The sequence below is a fragment of the Scatophagus argus genome, chromosome 7 (assembly GCF_020382885.2).
Source record: "Scatophagus argus isolate fScaArg1 chromosome 7, fScaArg1.pri, whole genome shotgun sequence".
Taxonomy (NCBI): Eukaryota; Metazoa; Chordata; class Actinopteri; family Scatophagidae; genus Scatophagus; species Scatophagus argus.
This window is the reverse complement of record NC_058499.1, coordinates 9,755,019-9,770,776: the sequence shown is the minus strand read 5'-3', so window position 1 is coordinate 9,770,776 and position 15,758 is coordinate 9,755,019. Positions and strand designations below refer to the sequence as shown.

Below are 15,758 nucleotides of genomic sequence, written 5' to 3'. Positions count from 1 at the left end.
TCAAAAAGATGACTTTTAAAAAATATATATATAAGTAGTCAAAGGTTGCCACTTTCCATTAAGGTACCTTTTATACATGATTTTACAACTAAAGGCTTTGATAATAATAGATAGAATAGAATAAAATAATATGCTAACGTTTATAATGACATCAGTTACATAAACCACGTTGCCAGGTTGTTGTTGTTGCCAGGTTTTTATTTATTCTATATGGCATTATTTGCAGTTTTAAATGTTGGTCATCCAATAGTGTAAGTAAAGGGTCTTTATCAACATTCTACATCAATTTATTATTTATTTTATTATTATATTTTTATTTTTACATTTATTATTTTCATATTTTATTTTACTCTATGTAATTACAGAATATAAAATTCTTCTCAGTTCTTTAATCCTAATACCCATAAACAACACTGACATAAATGTAGCTGTTGTTGAAATGCAGCTGTCTGATTTATACAAAACAAGGCAGATGAGAGCAGCACATAAATCTGGTAAAATTCAAAATGTCAAAATAAGGCACCTTTTAAACAACTGACCTTACATTAAAAAGACATTACATGAGGCCAAAAATTTGCGCTTTTATTCAATAATATAAAATATCATAATGCAAAACATTCTTACGTCTGATATACAAAAGACACCATCAGAATCTGTCGGCAATAATGACATTCATTGCAGTGCTTTTTTACAGTATAAGGCAACATTATAACACACAATCAGTACTGTATGTGCAGTAGCAATTTAAATTATGTTTAGGCTTTCAATAAAAACAATCACATACGTCTCACAAATATAGAAATCCAACAGTTAGCTGTCAGTGCATTCTTAAAATAGAATAATCTCATGAACAACATGGTCAGTAAAATCAGTTACTGTTCACTTCTGTCCAAGAAAAAATAGTGTGTCTTCAAAGCCCATTTCATAGATGAGAATCTAGATAGCCAGCATTTAACATTTGACTGCAAACAATAAAAAGGGAGTAAGAGCCCTCCGTCTGAACTCCTCAGAGATATAATTAATGGCTTCGAAGTTTGACTCAACACTGTGGTAGCCTGGACACTTTTAATGCACAAGGCAACATTGGGTTCATGTCCTCAGGGGAAAAATGTGAACCATTAAAGAGTCTGAATGCTGTCACGCTTCAAATGAACTGTGAGAAAAACAACAAAGGACAAGTCAGTTGGCACATCTATGTCAAAAAGAGGTGACAACACAAAGCAGTACACAAAGCCTGAAAATAGACTTTTCAAAATGTTTTCAAATGAAAGTCTGTATCTAGCTAGCTAGCGAGCTAGCTAGCCTGCAACCATTTATTTGCTTCCATTTTACAAACTTTAGAGAAATTATCACATACAAATGCTAATGCAATGGGACACAATTTCAAAAAATGATGCTAAGAAAGATATTAAGACTCAGTCTATTTAGATCCTTCCAACATGAAAATACTGTAAGTTATGCTAGAGTCAAATAAAAAAAATGCAGATGCCTGTCATGCTTGCATGGAAAGAAACATGCAGTTTGTGGTTTGGCTAGATATGTACTGATCTAACTTTTTCTCTCCTGGCACTGATTCCTATTCTTCCTTTGTCATAAAAAAAATCTGTAAATCTGTAAACCTCACTGGGATCGAAGTGGCTTTAAAAACAAAGTCAGCAGAAGCACAAATGTTTAAACTGACACTGACAAAAATGTGTTCATTGTGAATGTGTCACGTCATGGCCAATTCTTGATCTAACTGATGAAGTCAGTGTCATCACCAATATGGATCCAGCATATCAGAAAGGTGAATCCATAGTCAGTGCATGACAGGTAAACTTAGAAAACAACTGTGTGAACTTATATTTCTGTTTCAAACATTAATAAAACCACCAGAGGCACATGTTATATTATGTTAATGCATAACAGAAATGAGCAAGCTTTCACTTTTTTGGCAACTAGCTGCCAAGCCAGTCTGACTGCATATTATCTGAGACTCACCTGAGTTCCTCTTTTAGTCTTTTGAGTTTATCAAAGAGTCTGTCATTCTTGACCTGCATAGGAGCACTCGGTACAAACCAGGCTGCAATGAATTTGCATATGACGACAACGTGCTACAAAAAGATGGAAAGATGGGAGAAACGTAATGTTAATTTTTATAATCTGTCAAAATATACTTTAATTAAAAATAACACTTCCTGACTTTGTTGTAGCCCTTCTCACTGTTATGTATGAAATCCTGAGTTTTAAAATAGACAAATTAAGCGGTGGGAAGATTTAGGGATTTTGCTGTTGTGTTGTTACAAACAAACCAGTGCAAGAATAGGTGGTTAGTGGTTTCTTGCTTGGTTGTGGTTAAAGCTCACCTCAAACAGGATGACAAATGCAAAGCGCACAGCTAAAATTAGCCAGAACTGTGGGGTAAAACTGTAGTCCTTATTGCTCCTGTAGTCTTTGTAGCTGCAAAAACAAACAAGAGCCAGATGTTATCTCCCTTGTGTTATTTAAATAGCACACAGAGTGGATAATTGTGGTTAGATGCTGCGGTGATGCCAATCTATTTTTGAAATGAATTTAATCTTCATCTATGGAGCACTTTTATTTACTGAGGTGGCACAATCCTTTCAGGAACGGCAACAGAGCAACACTAACAGGATAATAACAGAATGCTGTAAACACTGAACAGTTTTTAAATGCTGGTGGTGACAAGTATGACTACTTTCTATTCTGTTGTTACTCAAATTAGCTACATGTTTTGATTCGAGTTTCTTCTAACCTAAAAGTCATGACAGTTAAAGGTACAGTGTGTAGGATTTAGGGGAAGAAATGGAGTATAATATTTTATGTTTATGTACATTTATGTTTTCATTAGTGTATAATCACCCGAAACAAATGATTGTTGTGCTTTCATCTTCTCCTATTTTATTTTGTTTTACCTTATTCTATTTTATTTTGTTCTATTATTATATGTTACTCGTTCTTACATTCTATGTATGCACCAATCACCGCGACAAATTCCTAGTAATGGGAAACCTCTTCACTTACATGGCAATAAAGACAATTCTGATTCTGATTCCAATCACCTCAGAATTTGCCTGGTTGTATCTATAGAGGGAGTGGTTCCTCCTTCCACCATGTTGCACTTCCATGTTTATACAGTAGCCCAGAATGGACAAACCAAACACTGGCTCTAGAGAGGGCCTTTTGAGTTTCAAGGGGCTATCATAGAGTAGGGTGCAAAGAGGGGTGTCCAGATGATTGCAGTCTGCACCCACACTGTTAGGAGCCACCAGTTGTCCACACTGGACCTTTAAATAACTCTTCAAATGCTTAAGACAAATAAGATTAAATGAGAACAAACCTGCAGTAAGTGACATTCACGTCACCTGGAATGTTCATCTGATCATATGAAAACTCGTTGTTAAATTCCTCGTCACCCATTCGCGCAATGGAGAGAGTGTTGCTGATGTAGCCTACCATGCAGCTTGAGAAAGCAGAAGAACTTATTTAAAAGTGAGTGTCACAAACAGTATGACAGAACATCAACATTTTCAAGAAGAGAGCACATTCTTACTCAGTATCTGTTGCTGTGCCGTTGGCGCATGGGCCATAGCGGTAAAGGTACACCAATCGAGGGATGAAGTCTGAAGATACACCAATGACCAGCCCATTCGCAATGACAGCTAAGACGCCAATTGCCTCCAGCACATCTATCCACACACCTGAAGAAACAACATGCATCCCATGTGAGGAGAATTTTACTAACCTAAAGTTAGGACAAACAACAGTTTATTGACCCCAACTAAGAGTTAACAAATTCATTCTTACCAATATCGTTGGTTTTCTTGGGAATCAGTCTGCGCTCCAGAGTGACCATTTTAATGGCATCCAGGCGTATCTCAATGACATTGTTAATGAGAGCCAGCAAAGGAGCAAGAGGAAATGCTGCCACAAATATAGTGGTAAAGCTGAATTGGATCACTTAGGAGAGAGCAAAGAAAAATATTATTTGATAAAAACCAGACCAGTATTTGTCCAGAGTCTAATGTTTTTTGTTGTTAAAGCATTCAGCAGATTACACACCCATCTCAAGAAACTCATTGAACAGGCTGAAGGAGTCGACATCACTGAGACGGTAGTTGTTGAGCCAGTTTCGAAGCTTGCAGTTATCACAGAGTTCAGCTCCATGTTTGGGCTCTGCATCATCCTTCAGGAAGCAGTGCCCACATTTCCTCTGGAGCTTCTTGGTCCTTTTTTTCTTCAACCACCTGCAGAGCCAGCTGTTGCAAACATGAGGCAGAGACCCAACGTAAGTAAAGTGGATTATACAGTGCACATGTGCAGAATATAATCAGAAATCTGATGCATACGTACGGGCCAGTGAACTCAAAGACATTGCTGATGGTTTGCTTGAGTACCATTATGATCGCCATTTGGATGAAGAGGTCGGTAAGACATCCACTAGGATGACACTGCACATGGGAAAGTGAAATGTTTGTAGAGCAATCAGATGCAATACCTGAATTTAACCAGCAATTTGACTTGAAAATGGACACTAAGCTAAGTCATTATAAATAGGAAACATATTTATGTTACTTACCTCCTCTAGCCTCCATTTTCCTGCAATACGGACATAACCACCAGGATGGCCATTTATCCTGTCAGGTATGTTACAAACATGTCATTATTAGTCTCACAAGTTCATCAGGTTAGGACACTGGGTGTTAGGTAAGGACAATAAGTTCTTTTATTTGTACATTAATGTAAAGTTCCGTAGGTTAAGACAATTTGTTGAGTGCATCTGGAGTCCAGAGCTGAGTGAATATTGAATTGCCCAGCCTTGAAAGAGTCCACTAAATCTTACCTGCCAAGAAAAAAGGCTACATAGAAGAGGGACGAGAAATAGGTGAAAAACTGAAAGGTGAACATCTTGACGGTGAAGCTCTTCTCTGTGGCAGCAAATGATCTTGTTTTCTCTGGTAAAACAGACTTCAGGTCAGTGTTCATGCAGTTCATTGTTTGGTCAAGGGATGGCACAATCTCACATACTTGAGAGGGTGAGTTACAGAATTGTAATCTTACATCCATTACATTATTATATCTATTTACATTTTATTACTTGGGATAATCATATGCACACATTCATAAGTGTTTGGGTGATCAAGTGATCTATAGTTAATGTTTTTTTGGGTTTTTTTTTTTTCATTTTCCAAAGGCAGGGTTTACAAACACATCACAGCTGAACTTGAATGGCTCACTAATGCACATCCGAACCAAATGAAATGTAGAGGGGCCCTACATCACCAGCTCACAAACCTTTTTGGCTTATGACCTGTTAAACTGAAGATATGGCTACACATGAGCCCTCCCCCTCACTTGTTTCTGCATTGTAAGCATTCTGAAGTGTGAGGTTCCCTTTTCAGATTGCTTCATTTGGGTAGTTTTTAGAGGTTTGAGGAGCTCTAACATTCTTAGAAAGTTTCTTCACTCCTGTTAGTCATTTTGCAAACTTTCAGATTTGTCTTATGATGACATGACAGGTCCAACAGATTTAAATGAAAGACCTCTCATTATAGCCCATGTTCTCATGCTGATTCTTGCAGCTTTTCTCTCTGCTTTTCTCTCTGTCTCTCTCTTTCCACTCCTAGTGCACCGTATGCACCGTATGTTCTAAAACATTCAAATCCCTTCCTCATGTTCCCACTAAATGGCCTCATTGATTTTCCCTCCTTTGAATATCACCTGACCTATCACGTACCTTTACAACTGCTGCTGATTTCCCTAGTTAATGTATATGGTGGCCCAGTTCCAATGTCCACCCAGAGCCCAGAAAGCTGTTTGTTCATAATCCTTCCTTTTCTTAATAAAGACACTGAGCTTCCTGCTGTGTATATCTACACTTGTCCTGGCAGTTTAACAAATTAAAAAAAAAAATTTAAAAAATTGGGGTTTCCTTGACATTGTTTTTAGCATGAGAATGCTGATATGTACAGCGTAACAATGGGAGGAAGTGCACAGAAAATGAATAAAAGTTTCTTGAGAATGCAGTCCAGCACTTTCCAGTTTCTCAGTGAGTCAGCACTGAACCATCACAGCTTTTTTTAGAAAAAAAAAACAAAAAACATTGTAAGGACTGTAAGGACGGATGCTAGATTTAGGCCAGAGGGTTTTAGAAAGTTTCAAGTTTCTCTCAGGCAACCCTCCTTTCTGAATGTTCAGCCAGTCATCAGTTTGTTATCTGTGTGTCTGACCTGCTTCCTGTCTGACTACCTGCTGTCTCTTTTGTATTTTCACAGCCCACCACGCAAACCCATTTTTGACTGTTCAAATATCTGCTCATTCAACATTTTCTTATCCAGAAACTTTCAGGATATAACTTTCAGGAAATATTTCAGGATATTTTAAAGGTACCATTTAATACTGCCCGGTAACATGAGTGGGATGATAATGTGACAGCACCCCTTTCAAATTTTGTGCCATATAAAAATGTCAAATAATTACAATAGGTAAAGTAAACATACCTATTTCACAGAGCTTCATGGCTACAATCCTGTTAACCTGGAAAAACAAAGGCGAGGTCAGAGTCACAGATGACAACAGAAACAGGAAACACAGATGCACATTTAGAGATCTGCATACCCGTGTCATGACAGTGATGACAAGGTAATGGAGGACGGCCCCCAGCATCATTGCGCCGCTGTTCGAGTAGTTGCTCAAAAACTCCCATGATCCCTCAGCCAAGAGCACTGCTGCAATCGCCCTAAACACCACCAAGGCAAGTGTCAGGCCGATAATCACCAATATCTGTGGAAACACCAAAACGCTCATTTGTATTAGTCTGCCTGTGAGAGCCTACATTAACAACATCTTTCTTTGCAGCACCTAATGCTAACCTCGACTGCTGCACACGCCTAAACTTGAACCTTCCCAACTTCAACTTGCTGATCTCTGTACAAGTCCAATAAATATTCTATGTGAAGAGTGTAAAAATGACACCCACCATCGCTGTGACACAGATCAAAACCAGAGTACTACGCAGATAGGAGTGCTTATACTGTTTTGGTTCACAGTTGACATTGTTCAGTATTTCCAGGATCAACTCCTCCTAAAGGTAAACATGACAGAAAAAACAGACACAAATTCCACAATAATCCCTGATGTGCTTTTACTGAAATGAAACAAAAATGATGTATAAAAAAAATAATGCTTAAAACTGATCATACCTCCTCCTCACACCAATCAGACACTTTCCATTCACACACATAGGAAGCTCGATGTCTCTTCCAGAACTCCAAAAACAGTGTTGCTGTGAAGACCAGGGATTCACATGAGTTCACAAATTTACCTGAACAGCAATATGAGGACTGAACAACAAACAAGGCTGACAGCTTTTGAAAACACACATCAGGTTTCTAATAACCTTTACCACTTTTGGGATTTCGGTAGCGGTGAAATGAAAATATCAACATGCCTCCTATCATGGTTTAACAGTCTGTGAAAAAAGTCTTAATTTTGCCAAATATCGGTTGCTTATAATGACTAACAAAGTGAAAGTAACAAAATCTACTGGGCTAAACAACATACAGTTACAATGCTGGTTGTGATGTTTATGTTTTGGGACATCAACTTTGGAGACAGCCTGGGTTAAGTTTAGTGAACAAAAGCTTTAAAAATACAAATTAGAGAAAAAAAAAAAGAAAGAAAACTCAAGACCTGATCCCTACTTCTGTGGTCTGCCAAGCTGACAGTAAACTGTATGATGTGAACTCCAGCCTTTGTATTTTAAAGGGACTTCCAATCAGCTGGGAACAGTTCATTTTTTCCTATCAATGATGCACTCTTTCTCTTTCTTTATCTCCTCCCACCCTCTCACACTTCCTCTCATGTAATCACTGCATCAGCTGTTCTTGTTAACTGTCTTCCCACAGCTGTGCTAATAAACCTTGCATAAGTAAATCACCATCTTGCCCAAATCCTTGTTTCCTACAGCGGGTATGAATTTGACATGAAAAGAGATCTGACTGCAGATTGCAAGCATTAAAACACACACACACACACACACACACACACACAAAAAAAAAACATGGAGGTACTGAAAGCAGAGGAGTAAGGCAGTGAAAGAACATGAATATGTTCTTATAGATGACTGCTTGACCACCCCCATGAGCCAGATGGCCGGGGCTGAATATGACGAGAGTAGCCAGGACGAGTAGGTTCTCTCAGTGATGTGGCATCTACTTGGCAGTGCATGTCTGAGTGAGCATGAAAAACATCCAGGCAGTTGTATAAAAAAATCTGAGGCAGATAAAAGGCTCATTTGTAAGACTTCAGCACCCTGATTTCCAGCCAGCCAGTAACTGTACCTGCTGCATGGGCTTTACCTGTGATAATTCATCTTAAACGGGGATCTGAATATTGAATATCAACACAAGAATCATTATTATTATTATCATGTTATTTAGAAATGCACAACTCACCCCATACTGCCATGAACATCGCAAAGAGCACTGTGCCATTATTATCAAACAGCAAGTTCACCTGTGAGTAGAAAAATAAAACACAGCGATGAGCCCAAACAGGCAGGCAAACGTTCAGCTGTCTTTTGTAAACTCACTGCTGTACCTTGGCATATGTGCAGGTGTCTGAGAGCTTCCACACTTTGCATCGCGTGTCACAAAGCGGACACATGACCGTGTCGGCCTCACAAACCTCCTTTCTACAACACAGAAATGGCTTCATTTATCCCAGTGTGATTGATCTGTTATGACACAGATACTGTGGAGTCGTGGAGGAACTTACATGAGGGGCGAGCTGTTAAAGAAGGCAAGGCCATAAAGAAAAACTACGACCCCAATGACGGCAGGTGGGATGAGCAGGTATGTGTACCAGCCTAGCCACAGGTAGTACAAGGCCACCTTCTCCCCGAAGTAGTTTCTGATACAAGAACACACACGTTAACACACACACAGAAGGAGAAAATGACAATATACAACCTTATACTTAAAGTTCTGTGTCTGCTTTCTGTGCATACCGTACAAAAATATATATGTTACACACAATGTATACAAGTTATATTGTATAAGGGATATGTTTAAGAACAGTATGTGGTACCAAATCAACATTTGTGTAACTATGCTGTGTAGCGTTTCACGTATAATCGGTACAAAAATGGACTTTTGTCAAGCAACACATAGAGAGAAACCCTGTATGGTCACATATCATCACAAAAAGCTTATAAAATGTTTATGTGTACAACATACATTCATTTTTTTTTCATGTGGGTGTGTTTTAGTCCCTTGGTGTTTACAATAATTACACTTATGAGGACAAAAAGTACTTGACCGATTGATGTGAAGTGATGACGCTGTGGATTACTGAGAGACTTCATGTACACGGACATGAAGGTTATCCATATTTTCACTCTTACTGTGAACTATTAGTACTAGGAAACGTGTTTGTATTGTACATCAAAAGACAAAGACAATGAGGCTAATCTGCACCAGCATTAAGTACTTTAAATGATGAACCCAAACAATGCCTGCCTCGTGCGTGGGGGCTGACTTGATTGCTGTTGTCTTGTTGATACCACAACCTACTTCACAGTAGGATGCCATGGAAAACAATAATGCTGCAATAAGTGCAACTGTAAAGAGCAGAGTAATGAATAGGCTGTTGTGTTGCAGTCCAAACCTGACAGCACTTATGGGTTGCCCTTGGAGACAGGCTGTCCAGCGTGCCCAGCTCTCCTTCAGCTCTCTCTGTTTCTTTTTCTGAAGGCAGAAGCACAAAGAAATCAAAGAAAATCAGCAACACGGAGAAGATCACCTTCATACATACTGGTTAACACGTATGCGTACATTCAAACAGAAACTTACAATGTAGAAACATAATCTGCTGGCAAGTTGACTTAATTTAAGATTATTTAATTAAAAAAAAAACATCCAAGGAGAATACTGCTGCATATTTTGAAGAATTTGGAAATTTATTTACATTTCCTGGACATTCAGTCTTGTAGGAATGATTTCACTTCCCACAGTGTTATTGAGTAAACACAAGAACACATATGTACATGTTTATATGTGCGCAGACAGCACGCATCGATGTTCGTTCACACACATGCCCACTTACTCCCAGCAATGGATGACTCACTGCATTAATATGACTCGAATAGCATCTCTGTGAACAAATTTTTTTTTTGGCAGCAGTCTATTGTGTTGTAAGGTCACTGCCAAGTTACATTTCATAATTTCAGAAGCTTTTAAGAAAAGAAAAACACTTCGGCAGCCATGTGAAAAGAAGAGATTTAACACTAGATAACAGTGTCACTATCTTAAGTATGAGGATGCGTGGATCCTGTTTTCATTCTTTATTCATGCTGCAGTCTTTAAGGCCTAAGCTGGCTGTTTAAATCCCATCAATTGTGCAATTATGAGGCCAGAGATGGTGACAACATTGCAAGCTGTAACAGACTCTGATATATAACAGATGCAGCAGAAAGGACGAGGATTACACTCTGCGATTTTTACCTCATGTAAGCAGAACCTTGCTTCAAAAACCTTCATCTTCAGAAGATCCCGCAAATTCTCTGGGGAAAACAACAGGCGAGAAGAGCGCCACAGATTAGTTGTCTGCTTACTTGAGGTGCATGGGGGTTGTAAATACGGTTAGCCTTTCTCACCTCCTGAGCTGATTGGGGTGTGATTCAAGATGAAGTGGACAATCCTTATCCTGAAACAAAGAATGTATGACTCATAAGGCTTAACTTGCAGAAAGACTCGCATCATCTTTCAGATCATTTAAAAGATCTCATTCATGCAAACACACAAAGTAGGATTCCATCTCCATGTCACTTATGGGGAATCGTGTTGTCTAAATGTGCAGGTTTAAAAGCTCATTTGCACGAGAACGTCACCCTTGACTGTCAAAAATAGATATGCAATATGGTTTACCTGGTGCTGAGTGGCACAATGTTCTGATCCGAGCTCCAGTTACAAGCATCAGATACTTTGAGCAGATACCTGTACTTCTCGAAAATTTCTTTAGGCGCTTGAATCCCATAGAAGACGAGATCATCGTCTACAATTTCCTGACAGAAACATAAATAATGTTAATAGTAGTAATAATAATAAACCTGAGCTTTGCAACTCATGTTCACCCATGAAGTTCAAGACGAGAATGAGTGAAGGTAAGTCTTTGATCAAATTAAATTAAACTTACTGTGACTTTAATGTTCTTTTTCTTCAGTTCTTCAATGTACGCAGTTTGCTTCTTGAAAGTCTCTCCCTCCCAATTAACGCTTCTTTTGGCAACCAGGACGTAGTCGTACGACAGTGGGGTGTGCTTTGACAAAAATGATACGCCAAAGTCAGACTTGGAATAAATTAATCAGACTTAATCTATTATTTAATATGGACACATTAAATTCTTACCACAGGAGGAAGTGATGTCTGGTCATTGCCATTCTCTCTCACAACTCCCATTAATTCCAGCAGCTCAATACTGGGCTATACAGCAAAACAACGACAAATAATAATGTCAGTCAAGACGAAGTTATCTCCAGAATTATGGCAAATTCATATATGCGGAGCAAATGATTTTGTTTTTAAAAACCCACGCGCCTCAGTGATATACAATGATTTCCCAATATCAATTCACTGAGATGTAATAAGAATCAGCAGAAAGGTCATCCTACACTAAAGAATCCTGTCTGTCATGTGGGGGTGTGTCAATGAATGCCACTGTGCTGAGAGAAACCTGCGATGATCCTGACTCACCGTGCAGGATTCTCAGCGAGAAAGAGTCGGTCCAACCTGACTGAACAGTGTGGCATCTAGATTTGGTATCACCATCATGCCAGCCCAGGTTATACACTTACAGAGCAGCCTACACACAGGCTACACATGGCCATGAGAGTGAAGGTGTGGCAAACTCAAAATACAATCTGGACATGATGGTACCACTGGGAACACATACATCCCATCCAATCCTGGTTCAGAATAAACCACTGGCACCAGTATTTTATACCGGACTGGATCTGGTACAGCAATGCTGGAGCTGTTTGGTCTGACAAGTACTGGATTGACAGTGATGTTAAGGGCAGCAGCAGGCCTATAGCAACATAACAGAGATGGGGTAGAATCTGGCCACGGAACAGCTCAATCACATATCGATACGATCTCTGCATTAACGTGAAGGAACAAGGTCACCTACCTGCCTCTTGTGGACTGGCATGACTGCGTTAGGTGCTGAATGCAGATGCCGGATTTAAGAAAAAAAGAGCCACAGTCACCATCCAGTGGTCTCAAACGCTCAGCCTCGCTCACCGATCAGCACCGACTATAAAAATGACAAGAGAGCTCTTGAGCAGGCAATATAAGCAACTTCCGTACTTCCTCCAGGAACAAACGTGTTGTCGTATCACTAGCAAAGGAATGTTAAAAAAAAGCGACTCTACCTGTTGCTGGTGCCACAGCATTTATTTTGCGTGGCCTCCACCTTTTTTTTTTTTCTGTCAGTGCAGCCAGCGATGCGTTCATCAAACACACAAACAAAACAGGGCGTGCTGTGTGTTTCACGCAGTTGACAGAGACTGAATCGATGAGGCTTGTCAGTTTCAGTCATTGAATCTCATATACTGCTTGCGTTACCTCCTCCTCACTGGAAGCCTACACGTAATGACACCGATCCACCACTAGATGGAAGCAAACGCAGTGACTTTTACGCGCACCGGCTGACTCATCCTACTCATCAGTCAACACTTACTGTGACATTTGTTTAAAAAAAAAAAAAAACAGCAACGCTTCTACAATAAAGGCACTGAATTACGATCCTTAAAGCATCTCAGAGGCTGAGCAGGTCCATTAACATTCACAGCAAAAAGTGCGTAGGATGAGCGTTAGTTGGTTTCCTGGTAGGCATTGAGACTGTATCAGTTCAGCTGCAAATACACAGGATCAGTTGATACTGATCTGGTATTAGGAGTTCAGTATATTGAATATCCGTGTTTAACTCGTGTAATTAGTATTCATAGAGCTTATACAGTGTGAGAGTAGCTTTCTAAACTGCTGCTGCTTCACAGGTTTATAGTTACTACTGCCAGTTTCCACAGTCCACGTTGACAAGACGTCGTACCAACACAGAAGTTACATAACATGAATTAATGGAACATACACGAGATTTACCCACTGTGACTTTGACACTCAGACTCAGACGCAGATTTACTGTTGATGTTTTTAGAGCTGAAATTAACAGGCTTTATTTAATTTACCTGAGAACTTCAGCTTTGTACATTTCACAGGGAATTATTGCGCCTTTTTGAGCTACTCCCATCACTTCTTATATAGAGGCTATCATTGTATTATATTGTTATTATTATTTTACATTCAGGATACATGACCTCACAATGGGGATGTTGTCTCATTCTCTTTGGGGGTTGGTTCTCCCATATGACAACATGTGTCACTGATAGAAAGTGACTGACATAAGGATGAGAGTTTTATTTCGTTTTTGTCATGTAAGGATATAAAATGCACTAACAGGAATGATTTCTCCTGCTTATGTTTTGTTGATGAGACATCTTAGATTGTCACATTTCAATGAAATTAAACTTTTTAAACTTACTTTTTTTTTAAAGATTGTGTTTTTCCCCATTAAAATAGCAAATGGAGACAATCAACAACATAGTGTTTAACTAGTGGCCCCACAATAAGGACAGTTTCTCTCCATTCCTTCCTGACACTTACATTACACACTGAAAGGATCATAGGATCATAGTTTTTGAACCATTCAGAGTGAAAAGAGTGATAATAAAACCTGTTCTCTTGTACTTTTACCTTAATATTTTAGGTATATTTTATGCTGATGCTACTTCTACCTATGTAAAATTTTAAAGGCAAAAATCTTACTCAATGTTTGATCATTGGCCTCTTGCTCCCTTTGGCTGTATATTTCCATATTTTGAAAATTTAATGATAAAAAAAAAAATCTAACTACTAACTACTTTAAATTATACTGACTCTTGCAATAGAAGACATTCTCCTCTATGGCAGCTAGGCCTGATTTTGGGCTTAAGATTTGCTTTTTTTTCTTAGATGTGATTCTCATTGCACATTGTGGACCTATTCCTGTCTCCCATCTTTTCTTTTTGACTGCCAAAAAAGTAAAACTAACATGTAAAACGGGTGGCCTTCTGTGCCTTCTTATTAAAGAAGATTTTACCATTAGTCTTGGAAACCTTGGATGGCAGAGCACACCCAAAAAGACCCACATGTCAAAGTCGAGAGGCTGAATAAAAAGTGGTCGCGAAAATGAGCAGCTGTATTTCTGTCCCTGGCCACACCCCACAGAGGAGGATAGCTTAATTACAACGGTGCAGGGCCGTGTAAACCACTTCAAAGGTGACAGAGGGGGCCGCTGCTACTAAATTTGACTGTAGTGGAAGTACAGGGTATAGAGGTGGCTGGGAGGCAATGGGAAGCTGCTGACAGACCCTCTTCTGAACTCCCCGTCACATAAGAAACTGATAGAGACGTGTGAGCAACCAGGACGTGAAGCTAAACACCACGCTGTTCTGACAAAACAAGACAAAACAGTCCAGAGTCCTTGAAGAAGCACTTCTATAAACAATTGATACGAATGTCTAACATGTTTCTCTTCTACCGAGGTAGTTTTAAAATTATAAACTAAATGATTACTGGTGGTTCACTCTCCAATTGCAACAGATGTTTCTCTTTAGCCTGTTTTTAATATAATCTCATGTGAGGGACTTGAATCTTTTGGGATTTTTGTTGTGAAAGAGTTCATGGAAGCTCTCACCCATTTTGCCAAACAAATGGGATTCCTAAGCAAACAAATTAGCCTACCTGAGCTTGAGAGGCAACTTATCTATAGTGACAACCTATCAAATTCCAAGATTCCCAAAGCCTTCTAGCCTTGTAGTCTATGTTTGTTCAATATAGACTAATTCGTACCTTAACAAATTCTATGAGTTATGACTGCGGATGTTATCTCATGGTATGAGTGCTAGTCTAATTTTGTACTCCACTATGATCTAACTTCCCTATTTTTCAGCCAAAAAGATGCTGTGTTAAACAGAATCTCAAATATAACACAGACTCCTGAGAAATACGTGTTTTACACAGTTGTGTCCACGTAAATAGTATTGACAGATCATCACTTCACGAAAGTGCGGCCAATAAAACAGCTTCTGATTGGCTGACAGGTGTCAGATCTGAAAAAGACAAAACAAACGACAACAAAAAAACGGTTCGCTACACTAACTCTCATCTGACTGGAAACTGACTTAAAAATAGACGACTTGTTAGACCCAATGTGGCTATATTTCCCCTTTTCCTCCTTGGTAAGTAGCATACAGGAGTACAAGTTAGGCTAAACTGCTGAACTCCACGCAGTAAAAAAAAAAAGGTCTCGTACCAGCTTCATGATTAGCTAACGTTAGCTTCTGTATGCTAACATATCTCAACATATTTAGATTAGCCGTTTGTATTCGTTTATTTCTACATGAGTAAAATGTATGTATTTGGATACAGTATCTACCCAAACCTCTCCCTCCCAGCCAGGCTCAGATCATTGGCTGTTGGCGTGGAGTCACTCCCCTCTCAAACCTCCCTCTGCGCTGAAGTGATGCAGCAGTCGGCGGTCACTGGGTGAGGGTGGGCTGCCTGCCAAGTAGCCTGGTCTCTGCTAGCTGAGGCGCCTGTTAGGAGACTACTGTGAAGGAGAACGGCTCGGAGTTCAGGCGTGGGAAGGTGGGACAGAAA

At 39.3% G+C, this 15,758-nt stretch overlaps 1 protein-coding gene across 2 annotated transcripts; it reads right to left on the bottom strand.

The window, feature by feature from the left end:
- Positions 1 to 561: 561 nt before the first annotated feature.
- Positions 562 to 15,660, bottom strand: LOC124061666 (anoctamin-9). 2 transcript variants are annotated; one of them, XM_046393790.1, is made up of 25 exons: positions 12,434 to 13,266; positions 12,190 to 12,315; positions 11,409 to 11,483; positions 11,197 to 11,319; positions 10,929 to 11,065; positions 10,658 to 10,707; positions 10,506 to 10,564; positions 9,670 to 9,749; positions 8,779 to 8,913; positions 8,602 to 8,695; positions 8,457 to 8,517; positions 7,203 to 7,285; positions 6,980 to 7,084; positions 6,619 to 6,783; positions 6,501 to 6,537; positions 4,844 to 4,955; positions 4,580 to 4,637; positions 4,354 to 4,451; positions 4,063 to 4,259; positions 3,808 to 3,960; positions 3,554 to 3,701; positions 3,341 to 3,463; positions 2,346 to 2,439; positions 1,981 to 2,093; positions 562 to 1,153 (listed from the first exon to the last, which is right to left on the bottom strand). In XM_046393790.1, the coding sequence occupies exons 2-25, from the start codon at positions 12,208 to 12,210 to the stop codon at positions 1,138 to 1,140; spliced, it is 2,337 nt and encodes a 778-aa protein (XP_046249746.1). In that variant the 5' UTR covers positions 12,211 to 12,315; positions 12,434 to 13,266; the 3' UTR covers positions 562 to 1,137. The 2 variants fall into 2 exon arrangements, with proteins under 2 accessions (XP_046249746.1, XP_046249747.1); XM_046393791.1 differs by lacking the exons at positions 12,190 to 12,315; positions 12,434 to 13,266 and adding an exon at positions 15,535 to 15,660.
- Positions 15,661 to 15,758: the final 98 nt, after the last annotated feature.